At 44.4% G+C, this 16,355-nt stretch overlaps 2 protein-coding genes across 2 annotated transcripts in view; one reads left to right on the forward strand and one right to left on the reverse strand.

The window, feature by feature from the left end:
- Window positions 1-1,778: 1,778 nt before the first annotated feature.
- On the reverse strand, window positions 1,779-5,015 carry GAS1 (growth arrest specific 1). The gene has a single exon (XM_032164449.2). It carries the CDS (start codon window positions 4,186-4,188, stop codon window positions 3,148-3,150), a length of 1,041 nt encoding a protein of 346 aa, XP_032020340.1. The 5' UTR covers window positions 4,189-5,015; the 3' UTR covers window positions 1,779-3,147.
- Window positions 5,005-16,355, forward strand: part of LOC116475209 (cell division cycle protein 20 homolog) — a 69,643-nt gene continuing 58,292 nt past the window's right edge. Inside the window, 1 exon segment of the mRNA XM_032761236.2 lies at window positions 5,005-6,413. The gene's annotated coding sequence lies outside the window, so the exon portion shown is untranslated.

The following is a 16,355-nucleotide window of genomic DNA, read 5'->3' on the forward strand; positions in this document are numbered from 1 at the left end:
TCAACAACCTCCGTTAGGTCTGTAGGGGTACCAGAGGACTCCTGGGCTCCAGTGTATAATTGTTTAAATTAAAATGGACCACCAATCAATGTTCACTTTCTTTAAGGAAGAAAGCATAAAGCCTCATGTCCTCTCTCCCCAAGAGCGAGTTGTGTTGATTTATTCCAGGCAGATGCTTTTGACAGGACCCTGTAAAATCAAGTTGTGAGTTTATTGTAGCAGTTAATTATCAGGCCTTTTTTAGTGCTAATGCCTTTTACTTCTTACTGGGGAAAACTGGGCCTTTTACTGGGACAAAGACTTAACTTTTAGTCAAGAATGTGTTAAAATAACATGAGATGGAGATGATTTAAATATATTTAAGGACAAACGCAGGAGCACTGCTAACTTGTCGTTTTGTAAAGAAAGCTGATTTCATTTACAAGTCTCTGGGAATACTCTGTTCACTTCCCAAAGAAACAACGCTCTCAGCTTTGTTTTAACAATATGTTTACTCAACCATTCAGGTGACTGGAGATTCCAACCACACACCACTCTCCTGGGCGTAAGTCTGACACTACAGCTATGTTAGACTTTCTAATACTATACATATAGAAATCACGGTTTTAGGTGCACCAAGAAGTGTCTTGAATACCTCCATAAAAGCTGGGAAAAGAGCGAGTTAGAGACACAAGAAACCTTGAAAGTAGGGGGGTGGGAGTGGGTAGGAGGAAGTCAGAATGGGGGCATAGCTTCGTTAATTACTTTAGGCAGCAGAGAAATCTGGTTATGTTTTTTCAGCACATGTTAATATCAAATAAAGAGACACCAGATCTTGCTAATCTGTCGACCCCTCAGACAAAGTTTATTTGTGGTGACTTTTAAACTCCCGACTTGCCTTCCAATCACCGCGTTTAAAATGAAAAGCTTTAAATAAACACCAGGAATAGAAGATAAATAAACTTTTTTTCCCCCTTGCAAGTGCCTAGCTTGGCGAGGTTCAGGCTCAAATCCCCAGAGGACAGAGCGCTCTCTTTTGTGTTAATGTTTAAAAGATTTTCCAATGCCGGAGTTTATTCCTACTGCAAACATTTCTATTTACAAGGTCAAGTGTATCAGCACTCGACACAGCTTAAGAGTGTAATTATTTATCTAAGGGCGTTTGAGTGTAGATCAGTAGCTCTGGCAGGAACCCAGCCTTCAGCCACTGCTAAACAACTCCTCACAACAATATTACAAGTTCTGGTGATTGTTCCTTTCCCCTGTGTGTTTACTTTTGCTGGTCTGAATGTTTTGCAACAAAAGTTTGTACTTTTTCACCAAAAGTGTGAAAATGACTTTGAAGTATTGAGCTTGCAAGCTTCCTAAAACCTATTGGTAACAGATGTTATTGGCATGTTTGATTGAGAATGGCTAGTAGCCAGAGAGGATACTCTTGGGGGTAAGGGGTGATGGGAAGGGGGATACAAAGAGGTGAGGTCTCAGGGGAAAAGCGGGAGGCGGGGCAACATGATGTCTGAGTTATCCTCAAATCACGTACAGGAGACACTATTTTGTGAATTCTCTCCACAAATGCAAACACCAATAGAGGCCAGTCAATTATATATTTTTGGCTGCCTCATTTACAGATGTCTAATTGTTCATTAAATTAAAGGCAGAAATAATAGCATGCATTTCTTGTCTTGTACTGTATTTTCATTTCAGTTGACGGTTGATAGATTCTCAGTGCCCCCTCAACCCCCCTCCTCACCCATTATTGGGTTAACCACAGTGTAACTCTGGAAAGTAACTACACCATATTCATTGTTTAAAACTCTTTACTGATGTACATGTTTTAATAAAACAAATAACCAAAAAAATACACAAATCCATAGTTATTTAAAAACTTAGGATTTTTAAAAAACATGTCTATAAAAATACAGCGTTTAAGGCAGTTTGGAAATGCATTTGTACATTTCTACAACGTCCATAAATTCTCTTGAAAATAAGAATGTTAACTTCAATTCTATAAAATACACTGTACATTTTAAGACTGTTCTAAATATAGCACACTTCACAATGGACTGTGGGTTTTGATTCCTGGTGACAAATGGATTCTATACATTTCAGGGGGGAAAGGTGTAATATGGATGTGAGTTTAAAACTTTTAATTTCTTTTTAAAAATAAATTATTTCTGAAGCATACAATTTATAAAAATTCTATATACAAAGTACAGCAACTGGTAACAAACCCCAGTTTTAATACATTTTATATACGATGTACCAGGGTTTAGCAACCCTGATAGGAGCAGAGGCAATATACATTCTCCGCATATTTAAACATAAAATTTCTTGATGTAAAGAACAAAAATGACAAAAAAACAAACATCATAAAGAGACTTTCATACATGGCAGTGCAGAGCTTTTTTAAATAAAAAGTTGCATTGTTCAACACCATGGCAACCCCTTAGATCAGCATTTTTGGACCCTTAATCCTAAGAAATGTGCTAAGAGATCAGAGTGGTAGCAAGGTCAAGGGCTCAAACGTATCCAAAACCAACTTAGGGGTTCCCTCTAAGGCAATCGCCACCCACCCTCACCCCCACGTCACTGAGAATTCTGGGCGTTGATACAAACAGTGAAAGAATGAATCGGTAAGTGGGACTTTTCTGTTTACATAGGATTGTAATATCCTCACTGGCCACAATCTATAAAAGTCGATACTGGCACTTTTTTTCCCCCCTCAAAGGAAATATGCTAATAGACAGCCCCTTTGCAAATATAATTTCTCCTTCCCATCCCTTCAAATTGCTAAGGCCCCACTGGTCAGCACCTTCCCTTTCGAGTCCAGGACTACTGTTCTGTCCCCCACATGCCCGCTTCCTCCCGGACGTCCTGAACACTGCAGCTAGGTTTCTGGACGGCAGAGGAGTTGGGAGTTTCTGGAGCTTGGAATTGGGGCGGGGGAGGAGGTCCAAGAAGTCAAGCTCCGGAGAGGAGCTTCAGGGGAAGTGCCCAGAGTCGTGGCCGGGGAACCGGCTACACCAAGTTGACTTGGAAAAAGTTTTGGGAAGTATCCCCAACCATTCTCTCTATCTGTCCCAAGCCACAGGTGCCCGGCGCGGGGGCGAGGCGAGCACGGGAGTGGGACGCGGGCTCTCCCGCAGCCAACGGCGAGGGGCGCGAGGGCTAAAAGAGCGGCCCAAGCAGCAGCAGCAGCAAGATGGAGGCGAGTGGGGTCCAGGCGCCCCGGGGCGCCGAGCGGCCGCCGCCGCCGCTGCTCCTGCGCCCCGGCCCATAGGGGAGGTCCCCGCGGCCGCCAGCTGCAGCAGCGCCGCTGCCCGGGCGCGGTGGGTGCGGGACGCCGTCGTCGTCGTCCAGCGGCTGCTCACCACCCGCGCCCCCGGGGCGCTGCTCGTCATCGTAGTCCTCATCGTAGTAGTCGTCCAGGCCCCCGTCCGAGCCGCTGCTGCCGGGGCCGTTGCCCAGCTCGGCGCCGAAGCACAGACGGGCCATGTTCTCCTTGACCGACTCGCAGATGGGCCGCTCGAGGCCGTCGCACACGCAGTCGTTGAGCAGCGCCGCCTTGGGCATAGCCAGCATGTCCTCAATGACGGTGCGGCATTCGTCCGTGCAGCGCAGCCCGTTGAAGACCTTGCCGCAGTAGGTCAGGTAGCGGCTCAGCGCCAGGTTGCAGCGGCTGTCGCGGTCGCAGCGCCGCCGGGCCTCGGTGCAGCCCATGACCCCGCCCGCGCCGGGGCCGCCCGCGCCGCCGCCGCTCGTCCGGGGCAGGCACGGCTCAATGGCGCGCTTGGTGGACTTGCAGTTCTCGTCCTGCGCGCAGTCACAGTTCTCCAGGGCGGGCCCGCGGCGCGTGTGGTTGAGCTGAATGAGGGCCGAGATGCAGTGGCTCGGGCAGCGCCAGCGCGACGAGAAGGAGGCGGCTGAGGCCGGGAAAGCGGCGGCAGCGGCCCCGGGCGCGTCACCCCCTCCGTGCTGCGCCAGCACCGGCGCGCACGCCTCGGCGTACTGGTTGTAGGCGTAGCTGCACTCCGGCTCCCCCTGGCACTGCAGCAGCGCCTGCCAGCAGATGAGGCGGCGGCCGTGCGCCAGCCCCGAGCCCCGGGGCGCCGAGCCCAGCAGCTGCAGCAGCGCCATCAGGCACAGCCAGGCTCCCGGCACGGTCCCCCAGCGGGCCTCGCCGCCGCCGCCCAGCAGCGCGGCCACCATCGCGGGCAGCGGCGGCCGCCGGGAGAGGAGGGGAAAGGAGACGAAGCGCGGGGAGCGGCGGACGCGGAGCCGGTGGAAAAGTTTGTCCAAGTCCTGCCCACTTCTTGCATGAGTGTCTTCATAAATCCATGCGCGCCGCTGGCTGATGCCCCGCTGGTGGCAGAAGGTCCCCTTTCGCTCCGGCTGCGGTGGCTTCCTGAAAATGAACAGCTGCCGAGATCTGGTCCCGCTCTCCCACCCGAGAGCCCTCCGCTCGGCCCCCGGTGGTGGCGGGAGAGGCTTACTGTCGCCCCGGGGGGGTGCGGGCCGCGGGGCCGTGGCGGGGCTGCGGGACCGCGCGGCGCGGCGGGTGCATTTTGCTCCGCGCCTGCAGATCCGTTGTGCGGCCGGCTGTCCCCGCGCCGGCTGCTCGCGCTGCGGCCGCGGTGGCTCCTTCCTCCTGGGCTCAGTGCCGCGACGCCGCCACCGCCGCAGCGGTCTCTCGCATCGCGCCGCTTCCTGGCCCGGCGTCCGCGCGCTGCCCGCCTTCCCGCGGCCCGGCCGCCCCGCGTCCCCTCCCCCTCCGCCCGCGGCAACCCCGGCCTCGGCCGAGCCCCGGGGAGCTCTTTCCGGGAGGCGCGGGGAGAACAAGAAAGTCGGCGCTGCCGGAGAGCGGCTCCCTGGCTTCACTCGGCGGCGGCTTTTCGGGTGACCAAGAGCCCGGGGAGCGGATCCGCTGAGCCCGGCTGCAAACTCGTTAGCAGCGAGGCTTTAAATACAAAAGTGGGCCGGGAGCCCCCGCGTGGTGCCGCGGTGCCCCCTCATTATGCATGCATGGAAAAGCAAACAAACAAAAACATTAGCAACGCTCCTCCGGCTCGCCGAGCCCTGGCCCCGCGCGCTCCGAGCCTGCCCGCTTTCTCCTTTCTCCACTCTCTTTCGCCCTTTGCTCGGCCCCCTTTCCCGGCTTTCCGAGATGCTATTGGTCCTGCCTGTTGTTGTTGAAAGTTTTTTTTTTTTTTTTACGAGCCGCTGGAGTGGGGTTGCGGAGTGGGGGAGGGCGGTAGGGTGGTGGGCAGCTCACATTCAGGCATTCAGGGCTTGAAAGGAACTGCTTAGGGAGTCTGACGGAGGCCCGGAGCTCCTCCTACTCTTAAGGAGGCTCGGATATGCAGCCCCAGCTCGCGCACAGAACCAGCGGGCAGGGCTTAGGGGCAGCTGTTTGCATCCGGCTCAGCCACGGGCCTTTTTTGTTTCGTTCTTTTTTCTTTCTATTTCTCTTTCTTTTTTTTTTTTTTTTGTAGTTTTATTAATTCTCGCTGGCCCCCATCTGTGCTTTCGACTGGATTCAGAACTCAGTTTATCTTCCAGGCTCCCTGTCTTTGGGTCTCGATCACCACAGAGGGGAAGGGGAGAATCCAGAGAGAAAATGTGAGACTGAAACTTTTTTAAAGAAGCATACAAGAAAGAAGCACACACTTTATTAGGGAGATGTTGATGAGATGCTTACAACCCGCCCGCCACCCCCCAGCCCCAGCTAGGCCTTCTGGCAGGTACCGCCTGTGCGCCAGGCATCGTTTTCAAATTGCAAGACCGAAATCCAATCAACCGAAATAATTTCTTAGGAAGATAAGCTTGCAACACGTGCAGTAATGAAAAAATTTGAATAGCATTAAAAATATTCAAGAATGTCGAGCAAGTACCACCTGGCCGCAGTCACAAGACAGAAGAAGGAGATAAATGGGCAAGCACCAAGGGTTTATATTAAAGTGTAAGTTTCAGCCCCTCACTACATTTAAGCGAGGCTGCTCTGCAGAGGAAACCTCTGCCTTCTCGGCGCGGGAGTTTCTGAGCTACCTTAACTGGGGCGCAACGCAGCCTTCGGCCACCAGAGGCAGCGGGCGTCTGCGGCCTGTCAAAAACTGGCGCTTTTTTCCTCCCCTTTCCGTGGAGAGACTATCAACTCCATCTGTCACAAAAATTAAGGCTAAATCTCCTCTCCAGAAACAGAGGGAGCCGGGGCTCCAACGCGCTCAGCGTCGGGCTGTCCGCCTCTCCCTAGAGGCCAAGTGAATTTGAAATGGCAAAAGTCACGGAGGCCCAGCACTAGGAGATTCCTCCGGCTGCGGGAAATCTTCCTGTGCCTGCTGAGGCTGCTACCTTCCTCAGAGGAGCTTGGTCTGCCGTGGGAAGCTGCACCTCTGCAGTCCCCAGAACCAAAATCAAACCTTAAGAGCCAGATTGAGGTAAGGTGGACCGTCTTGCTCTGATTTGAGTATTAGTAGACAAACAGCAATATAAATCGATACTAAAAAAATCCAGAAAGGCTGCAACTTCATGGCACATCAAAACAACCATATCCCTGGCTCGCTCTCTCTTTTTTTTCCTATTATTTGGAGTTGTCTTCTCAGTCCAGCCTGGAGGACTTGGACAACTCGGACACCTTCTCTGTGTCTGGGATCCCTCACAGATAAGGGTCGAAGCCAATTAGACAGTTGAAAAAGCCCCTCTTGTCTTTAAAGTTTTGTTATTTTAGGCCTGTAAGGAACAAAGTCAGCACTCAGTTTCATCTTTACTTGAATTTTTGTTGCGTTCCTGTAGAATAGTGGGACCCAAAGCTTAGCACATATCCGAAAACTCAGATCCCTAGTTTTTGGAGTTTCTGATTCAGTTGGACTGGTGGGTCCCAAGAATATGCATTTCTAACAAGTTCTCAGGGAATGCTGCTCTCAAACTTTGAGAACCACTGCTCACGAAGTTAACATGTTTCTTTTCTGTGTTGTTGTTGTGTTTTTGGTAACACTTGCCCCACCTTGGCCTTGATACAGCTCTCAGTGGGGTTTAAGGGAGACCCAAGAGCTCTGCATGCTTTGGGGAACTCTGCATCCCAATCACATAGCATTAGCATTGCAAGCCTGAGGGGTTCTCAGCCTACTTTTTTACTGTCATTTCCATTCACCACAATAAGCTATGCTGTCTCCTATCTTTAAAAAAATAATAGTAAAACCTTCTAGACTCCATGTCCCTACTCAGTCGCTATCCCATTTTCAGGAAAACTTGAAAATCTTGCTTTTACTCACTTTCCCCACTCGATTCACTCTACATAATCGAGTTCCATTCGATTATGTAGAGTCACTAGTGACCAAAACCTTGCTCTACCCGATGGTCACTTCTCAGTCCTCAGCTTATTTGACGTTTCAGCAGCATTGGCCATGACTTACTACCTCCTTCTTTTCAAAGCGCTTTCTAAAATTTTGGCTTCCGAAACTCCACACTCCCCTGTTCTCTCATTTTACTGCCTGGTGGCTCCTTCTGTCTCTCAACTCCTTAGGTAACCACATCTAGTGCCTTGATTTTAAATTGCATCTCCTAATTTGATGTTTTCAATCTCAGTCTTTCTCTGATCTCCACATATATATATTCACTTGGTTCCAAGGACATCTCAAACTTAAGCTTCCCCAAGAGCACTTCTAATTTTCCATCCCCAAAACCTATTTGTTTACTGGGCTTACTGTGGTAGATACCCTCCAAAATTGGTCTCCATCAGTTTTCTCCCTACCTTTACATCCTTACTACTCAGATCAAAAGGCAGAGTATAATCCCCTTCCCCTTGAGTCTTGGGTAGGCCTTACTGACTTTGACCAATAGGACATAGTGAAAGTGACTGACATTCTGGAGCCTCCAAGGCTAGATCACAAGAAGCCTTGCACCTTCTACTCGGGCCTTGTATTAGGCTATTTTCACACTGCTGATAAAGACATACCCAAGACTCGGCAATTTACAAAAGAAAGAGGTTTACTGGACTTAATGTTCCACATGGCTGGGGAGGCCTCACAATTATGGTGGAAGGCAAGGAGGAGCAAATCACATCTTACATGGATGGCAGCAGGCAATGAGAGGGCTTGTGCAGAGAAACTCCTGTTTTTAAAACCGTCATATCTCATGAGACCCATTCACTATCATGAAAACAGCATGGGAAAGATCCACCCCCATGATTCAATCATCTCCCACTGGGTCCCTCCCACAATATGTGGGAATTATGGGAACTACAAGATGAGATTTGGGTGGGAACACAGAGCCAAACCTTATCAGGCCTCTTGGAATACTTGCTCTGGAGAAGCCAGTCACCACGTAAGACATCTGGACCACCTTCAGACTCGCATGCTGTGAGGAAGCCCATGCTTACTATGTGTAGAGGATACATGGAGAAGGAAAGGGATGCCTGGCCAGCTCCCTGCTGTTTCAGCCATGTGAGTGAAGAAGGCACCAGACTTGTGAGTGGAGACACTAACTTCTATGTCCAGCCCAGTTGAACCTTCAGATGATTCCAGCTCTAGCTGCCATCTTACTGAAGACACATGAGAGAGACCCCAAGCCAGGGTCAAGATCAGGGTGAAGCAAGTGAGGCATTTTGGTGCAAAATGTAAGGAGGCATTGACCTTCATAATTGGGCTCCAACACTCCAAGAGTGAGTGCCTCCTTAAATTTTGTACTTTAGACACTACACTCACCTTTCTGTAGTTCTGGTCTTGCCTCAAGCAAGAACAGCAGAGCTTAGCTTGGTCAACCCAAAGAATCCTGAGAAATAACAAAAAAATGTTCTTTTAAGCCACTCAGTTTTGAGATGGTTTGTTACGCAACAATAGAGCATTAGAACTTTTCTTCCTGTCCAATTGCTTAGGTGAAAGATGCTAGTATCTGCCTGAATTCTTCCCTTTTCTTCACATTCCACATTCAATTAATGGCTCATCATAGGTGTCAATAAAATATTTGATACGTTGAATGAATGAAGAATCCGCACTTATTTCTTGTCTTCTAAATCAGCCAACTCAGAACTAGTCCAAATCATTTCTACTACAAAGAACAGTAATAGAGACCCTGAGAGATTAAAAAATACAGAATAGTTCTGAAGTTTTAAAATATAAAATTATATTTCCAAAAGAGTTGACTGGTTCGGTGAAAGAACAAAAACCTCGATCAACAAATACCAATTACCTTTTGGTGCTTTAGCAACATAACCCAGATAAAGTAGGAGGAGATAGACTTCTGCCCTCAGAGGACTCAACAATATGTCACTTGGCCATTTGGAGATGTCAGAGGCTCTAACCACTTAACAGAAGTCTTAAGTCACAGACACTCTGTATTAGTGTGTTCTCACACTACTATAAAGACTTGGTAATTTATTTTAAAAAGAGGTTTAATCAGCTCATGGTTCAGAAGGCTTTATAGGCTTCTGCCTCTGGGGAGGCCTCAGGAAGCTAACAATCATGGCTGAAGGCAAGGGGAAGCAAGCACTTCTTCACGTGGCTGGCAGGAGAGAGAGAGCAAAGGAGAGGGGTGCTACATATTTTCAAACAGCCAGATTTTTTGAGAACTCACTCTCACAAGAACGGTATGGGGGAAATCCCTCCATCCCTCCCCCATGATCCAATCACCTCCCACCAGGTCCCTCCCCAACATTGGAGATCATAATTCAACATGAGATTTAGGTGGAGACACAGAGCCAAACCATATCACATCCACTCTCTTGTTTTCTTTATTTACTTGCATTCTTAAAACCAGAAAATATTAATACTTCATTTTGTGGCAGATACTGCATGGAAACCAAGCACCATCTACTCTAGAATTCTACATTAGACTTTGTATCCTGAATGTTTACCTCATTCTTCACAAAAGTCTTCTCTTTGTCTGTTGCCTTCTTAAGAAGAATTAATTCTTGGGAACAAGATGGAAGGATGGAACCTCATGTAGAAGGAAATCCCTTTCATGCACAGTAAAGCGGGGTCATTCTCCCAGCTAATGATCTGGAGCCTCCTCCTGAACACCAGCTTTGCTTATATCTTCGGCAAGGACCATCTTCGCATCCTTGAGTCCTGTTAATTCCATCTGAGAAAAATGTTGTTCACATTCACCCTTCCTGTCTTCTCATGTCCTGGTTTCTTCAAGGTTTTCTTCATTGCTGAATACCAGGTCTTTCCCAACTCTCCTCCAAACCAGCGATTGTAAACCAGAGAAGCATTTCTAAAGGACTTGGGAGCTTTTTCAAAATACGTATGCCTGTGCCAACTTCATTATATTTGAATTCTTCCCCAGGGGCCAAGGAATGTGTACTATGGAAAAAAACAAACACACACACAAAGGCATATTTCTGCCAGTGGTTCCTAGACTTTGAGATTTCAAAGATCCATTTATTTTCAAAAAAAACCTGGAATATCTTTTAAAAAAAGAAGCCAACTTTTTATTTTATCAAGCACTAACAAACAAACAAACCTACTACTACCATCTATTAACACCAGTGTCTTATTGAATAAAGAGGATTTGAAACCCCAAAGGCAGAGAAGGAATAACCAGAGAATACAGGCAAGTTGAATGAATTTGGATATTTAAAGGACTTACTATATTGTCCTATTTTTTTTTTCATTTTAACTGAATTTACAACACAGGGGAAACTTCTTCAGAAACTTTTGCATCTTCAGACAGCATTTTGGAATAACTACTCTAAAGCAGTCCTCCATGCTGATGTTAAATGAGTCGGATGAAATCACTACTCCACTTAAAAATTTACAGTGACTCCTCAGGAAAAAGGCCAAGGTCACTACCAGTGTTACAGCAGTTTGAGGTCTGGTGCAGTGGCTCATTCCTGTAATCCTAGAACTTTGAGAGGCCAAGGCAAGAAGCTCACTAGAGCCAGGAGTTTGAGACCAGCCTAGGCAACATCGCGAGACCCCATCTCTACCAAAAAACACCCACAAAAATTAGCCAGACATGGTGATGCGTGCCTATTATTCTAGCTACTCAGGAGGCTGGGGAGGGAGGATCACTTGAGCCCAGGAGGTTAAGGCTACAGTGAGCTATGATCGCCACTGCACTCCAGCCTGGATGACAGAGCAAGACCCTGTCTCAAAAAAAAAAAAAAAAAAAAAAAAAAAAATGCAGTTTGAAAGACCATTCCAAATACTTAGCCCCATCTATTCTTGCCTGTGCCCCCAAACACAAACATATATGCACACACACACATGCACTCACGTACACATACATATGATGCATGTACTCACATACGTATATGGATGTACACATGTGCACACTCATGCAGGCACACACAGGCACTAACATATACGCATGCATGCACTCACGCATACTCATTCATGCACACACATACAAACTGGAATTTCTCTTCTGAGTATCCACCATGGCATCTCCATCTTGCCCTTCTCCGGGGACTTTGGTATGTTTGCCTCTTTAGCAGAGAAATGCTTCTGTCCCCCAGCTTTAAGGGATTACGAGAGAAAGTCTCCTTTTTGACGCTCTGCTCCTGGATAACACACGTAAAGTCTCACCGCCCCCTTTCTATGTGAACATACTCTTTGTAACTGTAGTCAACCTGAGAAATCAATGTTTGTTGCTTAAGCCACCCAGTCGATGATTTTCTGTTATAGCAGCCTAAACTAAGATAGTGAATGAAAAAGACAAATTTTTCTAGTAAACAAAGAGCTCTTAGAAATTTACAGGAAAAGGGCCAGGCACAGTGACTCACGCCTGTAATCCGACCACTTTGGGAGGCTGAGGCAGACGGATCACTTGAGGTCAGGAGTTCGAGACCAGCCTGGCCAACATGGCGAAACTCCATCCTTACTAAAAAAAGAAAAAATACGAAAATTAGCCAGGCTTGGTGGCAGGCGCCTGTAATCCCAGCTACTCGGGAGACTGAGGCAGGAGGATTGCTTGAACCCGGGAGGCGGAGGTTGCAGTGAGCTGAGATTTTGCCACACCTTGGCCTGGGTGATAGAGCAAGACTCAGTCTCAAAAAAAAAAAAAAAAAAAAAAAAACTTACAGGAAAAGGACAGACCAAGGGAAGATGGGTGAAAGATAGAAACAGACAATTCACAGAAGCGTAAATCCAAATTGTCAGCAAACAAGTGAAAAAATGTTTAAATTAACTAGTAGTTAGACGAAAGGAAATTAGAAAACAATGAGATATTACTTTAACACTCCATAGACCGACTAAAATGTGAAAGCACTTTGACAGCCAGTTCTTATAAAGATACCTTCAAAAGTTGCTCGTGTAAATGTGAGATGTTGGATTCTTTTTTGGCAATACCTTTAAAATGTAAAATACAAATATTATTTGGCCCAACCCATTCCTGAGAATCTTTCCAATAATAATAAATACTGATAAGGAAGGACACTATCTGCATTCTAGCCATCCCAATAGAAATAATTACTTTTTTCCTCCAAAAGTTCTAGCAAAAGTTTTGGAACCTCAATTGATCTGGGCCATGTGCCCATGTACCTTAGTGAAAGAGATGAGAAAGAGAGAGAGAAAGAGAGAAAAAGAGAGCACTTCCTGAAGGAAAACCAATGCGGTCACGATGAGAAAAATCAGCCACTACACCAGGGCTCCACAAATGTGATCCAGTGCTTTGTAGTGGTCCGTGATGAGATGGACCACTCAGCTCATTAGAGCAGGCATTTGAATACTTTTATAGCTATCTCATAGAGTAATATGATGTCAGTTGAAGCTAATAATAAAATTTGAGGCTTCTATTTTGTAGGTATTCTTTTTTCTAGTAACTTCAAAAATTTTGTTTTACAAAGTATCTGTGATAGACAAAAAAATTCTGCAGTTTCCGAACAGACAATTTGAGAAGCACCGTGAAATATACACATTAAAATACAAAAAAGAAATGGATACTGGTTATTTTCTTTGGTTTTAGAGGTAAATAAGTTGTTTGGTACAGGAACATAAGGATTTGGCGCTGTGTAAAGATTAATAAAAATGGAAGGAACAAACGTTTAATTCTTCAGAGAACATGGATAACAACTCCAAGATGCAAAATGACAATACGATCCCGCTTTCACTGATGAGTGTATCAACAGAGACAGAGCAGCTGTTTAACACCATCAGCCTGCTGTTCTCTATGGAGCAGAAAACATACCCCCTTATCATTGCTTTGGGACTGGGGAGATCAAGATCCTGGCTCAGTTTCAATATCTAATAACACGAGGAAATACTTTCAAAATTAGTAGGAGTTCCAATTATCAGGAAACTCGACTTTCATACTTTTTGAAAAGAGATATTAATGAAATAGAGACTTAAACCCACTGGCAAGATACAACATAGAACATTTGAGGCACAACATGCTTCAACCTCAGTGGAGTGCAGTTAGCCAGTTAGCAGTACAACCATATTTCTACCAAGAGCATTTTTTCCCCCAAGAGAGTACCTTGGGCACGTTTGGGCATTACCTACTAAATTCTCCAATAATTGGGGTGGATTCTACAATATGCATAGTTAGTATGTTTCAAAGCCGTGCTAGGCCTTATTTCCAAATCTAGCTTCTCACTACTGAAGTCAAGACTGAAATTAAGAAGAAACTTTTGGCTGGGCGCGGTGGCTAATGCATGTAATCCCAGCACTTTGGGTGGCCGAGGCAGGTGGATCATGAGGTCAGGAGATCAAGACCATCCTGGCCAACATGGTGAAACCCCATCTCTACTAAAAGTACAAAAATTAGCTGGGCATAGTGGTGCATGCCTGTAATCCCAGCTACTCAGGAGGCTGAGGCAAGAGAAGCACTTGAACCAGGGAGTCTGAAATTGCAGTGAGCTAAGATCAAACCACTGCACTCCATCCAGCCTGGTAATAGAGCAAGACTCTGTCTCAAAAAATAAATAAATAAATAAACTTTTAAATAATTTAACTCTTTTATAAAGCTAGATAAACTGTTTTCTAAATAAAAATAACATAGTTTGTAAGAGAACTTATCAAATGCCTCAAAAGTCTGCTTTTTATCTTGTGAGGACTTATATAAAGACAATAGACATCCCAAAAAAACCTATCCACAGGAAAAAAAAAATCTAGCAACAAGCTTGTACAAAATTTGTAAGTTTCAGGTTAATGCTTCTCTAAACAATTTTAGAAAAATACTACAATTGCTTACATATTTACTGCTGAAAATCTGTAATTGTCATAAATGTCTTGGGAAAAATCTATAATCTTATTGATAAAGATTACAAGCCATCTAATTCATTTTAATGAAATATATATCCTAGGACTTCATCAAACACCTCATTGATGAGTTCACACTTTTCCTAAATTTTAAATTTATATGCACACTTACCTGCTCATTTCTCACTGAATTTGATTCAGTTGAATCCAACAGATGTTTATTGAGTTCCCACTGTATGTTCTAGGAAGGTGAATAATTTTTTTTCAAGTCTTCCATCTCTGTTCCTCTTTTCTTTCTTTATTACTAGACTTTTTTAAAAAATCACTTTTAGTTTTAAGGCAATTTTAGAGAAATTTATTGGAAAGTACAGAGGGTTCCCACACAATTCCTCCTCCCCCCAACTGTTTCCTCTATTATTTACATTCTGTATTATATTACTGTGGTACACTCGTTACAATTGATGAACCAATACTGGTATTTTATTATTAACTAAAGTCTTCGATTTACATTAGTTCCTTCTTAGTATTGTTCATTCTATGCATTTTGACAAATGTATAATGTCATGTATTCACCATTAGAATATCATACAGAGTTTCATCTCCCTAAATTCCCTGGAAGCATTCTGTATTAACCTAGAAGGGATCTTAAATCAAATTTTTTCGTTTACAGCTTCACTTCTTAAAGCTTCTGGATTTAGTATTTCTTTTTTGTCCATTATTTAAAAAATGAAGTGAGATTTTGCATGCTATTTGAATTCAAAAGTTGGTCTCTCTGTGGTACACATCTCCTCAAATGATTATTTATGTTGAAATAGTACTTCTTATAATTCAATTATCCATCCGGAAATATTTCTTGAGTACCTGCCCTGGGCCAAGCATTCTGGTCTGTTTTCTCTTGATTAGTGAAGTTTGTGATAGGTGACCTTATGTTACATATCTTTGTTTCACACATAGACATATATTTAATTATCAAAATCCTTTACACATATATAGTACAAAATGCAAAAGAATTTTTTTTTATTGTATAATTTTAGCAAGCTTCCACTTACCTTTGCACTGAAACTGCCACTTCCTTTAGCCACTGTTATCAATTTCTGGCATGCATTTCCAGAGATATTACATGTATACACATATATAAGAATCTTTTTAAAAACAACAATCTTTGCCTTGTTTTTTTACTTAACAGTATATTTTGGGCACTGTTCCATGTCACTTTGTACAAAGCTAATGTATTCCTAGCTTATCCTTTTTGATGAGTATGTAGCATTCCACTTTTGAGTGTTCCATAAATTATTTAAGCAGTCCCTTAGTCCCTTACTGTTGAATATTTAAATTCAAATTCTTTGTTATTCCAATGTGGCAGTGAATATTCTTGCACATTTGTCATCTCATAAATATTTTAATGCAGCCATAGGTTACATTTGTAGAAGTGGAATTACTGAGTCAAAGAGGAGGTTCATTTTAAATTGTTCTGGATCAATTGTTCTATCTGTGTATCTCTGATAGGTCCATTATTCCCTGTAGAAGTTGTGCCAGTGCATGAGAGTGTTTCCTAATATCATCACCAACATTACATATTATTATTAAGCTTTTGGATCTTTGCCAATCTGATAAGTGAAAATTTATGCCATTGTAGCTTTAATTTTAATTTCTCTTCTTATGTGTAAGTCATACATTATTATTTAAGTCCTCAGGAAATTAGTAAGGTAAAGACTGAATACATTTAACTACAAGGAGGTTAAGTGATCCAACATCATCCAACTCATAAGTGAGGGCACCCAGAAAGTGCTCTCCCAAGCCCCTGTCCTCTGTCATCCCCCACCTCCCTGTACTATATAGCACAGTGCCAATAGGCTTGGTTAAAGGTTTGCATTTTCCTCCACTTGATCAGTATTGTCAAAAAATTATTACTTTTTGTGAAGAGGAATAAGTTTTCTTACTAAAATGGCAAAATCAGTTAATTCTGAAGAATCCTCCCAGATTTCATTTAAAATTTTAGGAATTCCCTTCCCTCTCACTAGAGACATACTAGGAAAAAAAAATCAACATTTTTTATCTGGATAATCACTGAATGACTGACACAAAATATCTGGACTTCTGTTTGAGATGAAATTATCCTATTATTGATGGGACATATTTGAGAAACAAAGCTTTGCTCTTTCCTCCCTAACTTCCTGCTCTGAAACACCTGTTTCCATTCTGTATCTGACCAAATTCAGAGCATTGAGTTTCCATGCT

The sequence above is a fragment of the Hylobates moloch genome, unplaced genomic scaffold (genome assembly GCF_009828535.3).
Source record: "Hylobates moloch isolate HMO894 unplaced genomic scaffold, HMol_V3 SCAFFOLD_10, whole genome shotgun sequence".
NCBI lineage: Eukaryota > Metazoa > Chordata > Mammalia > Primates > Hylobatidae > Hylobates > Hylobates moloch.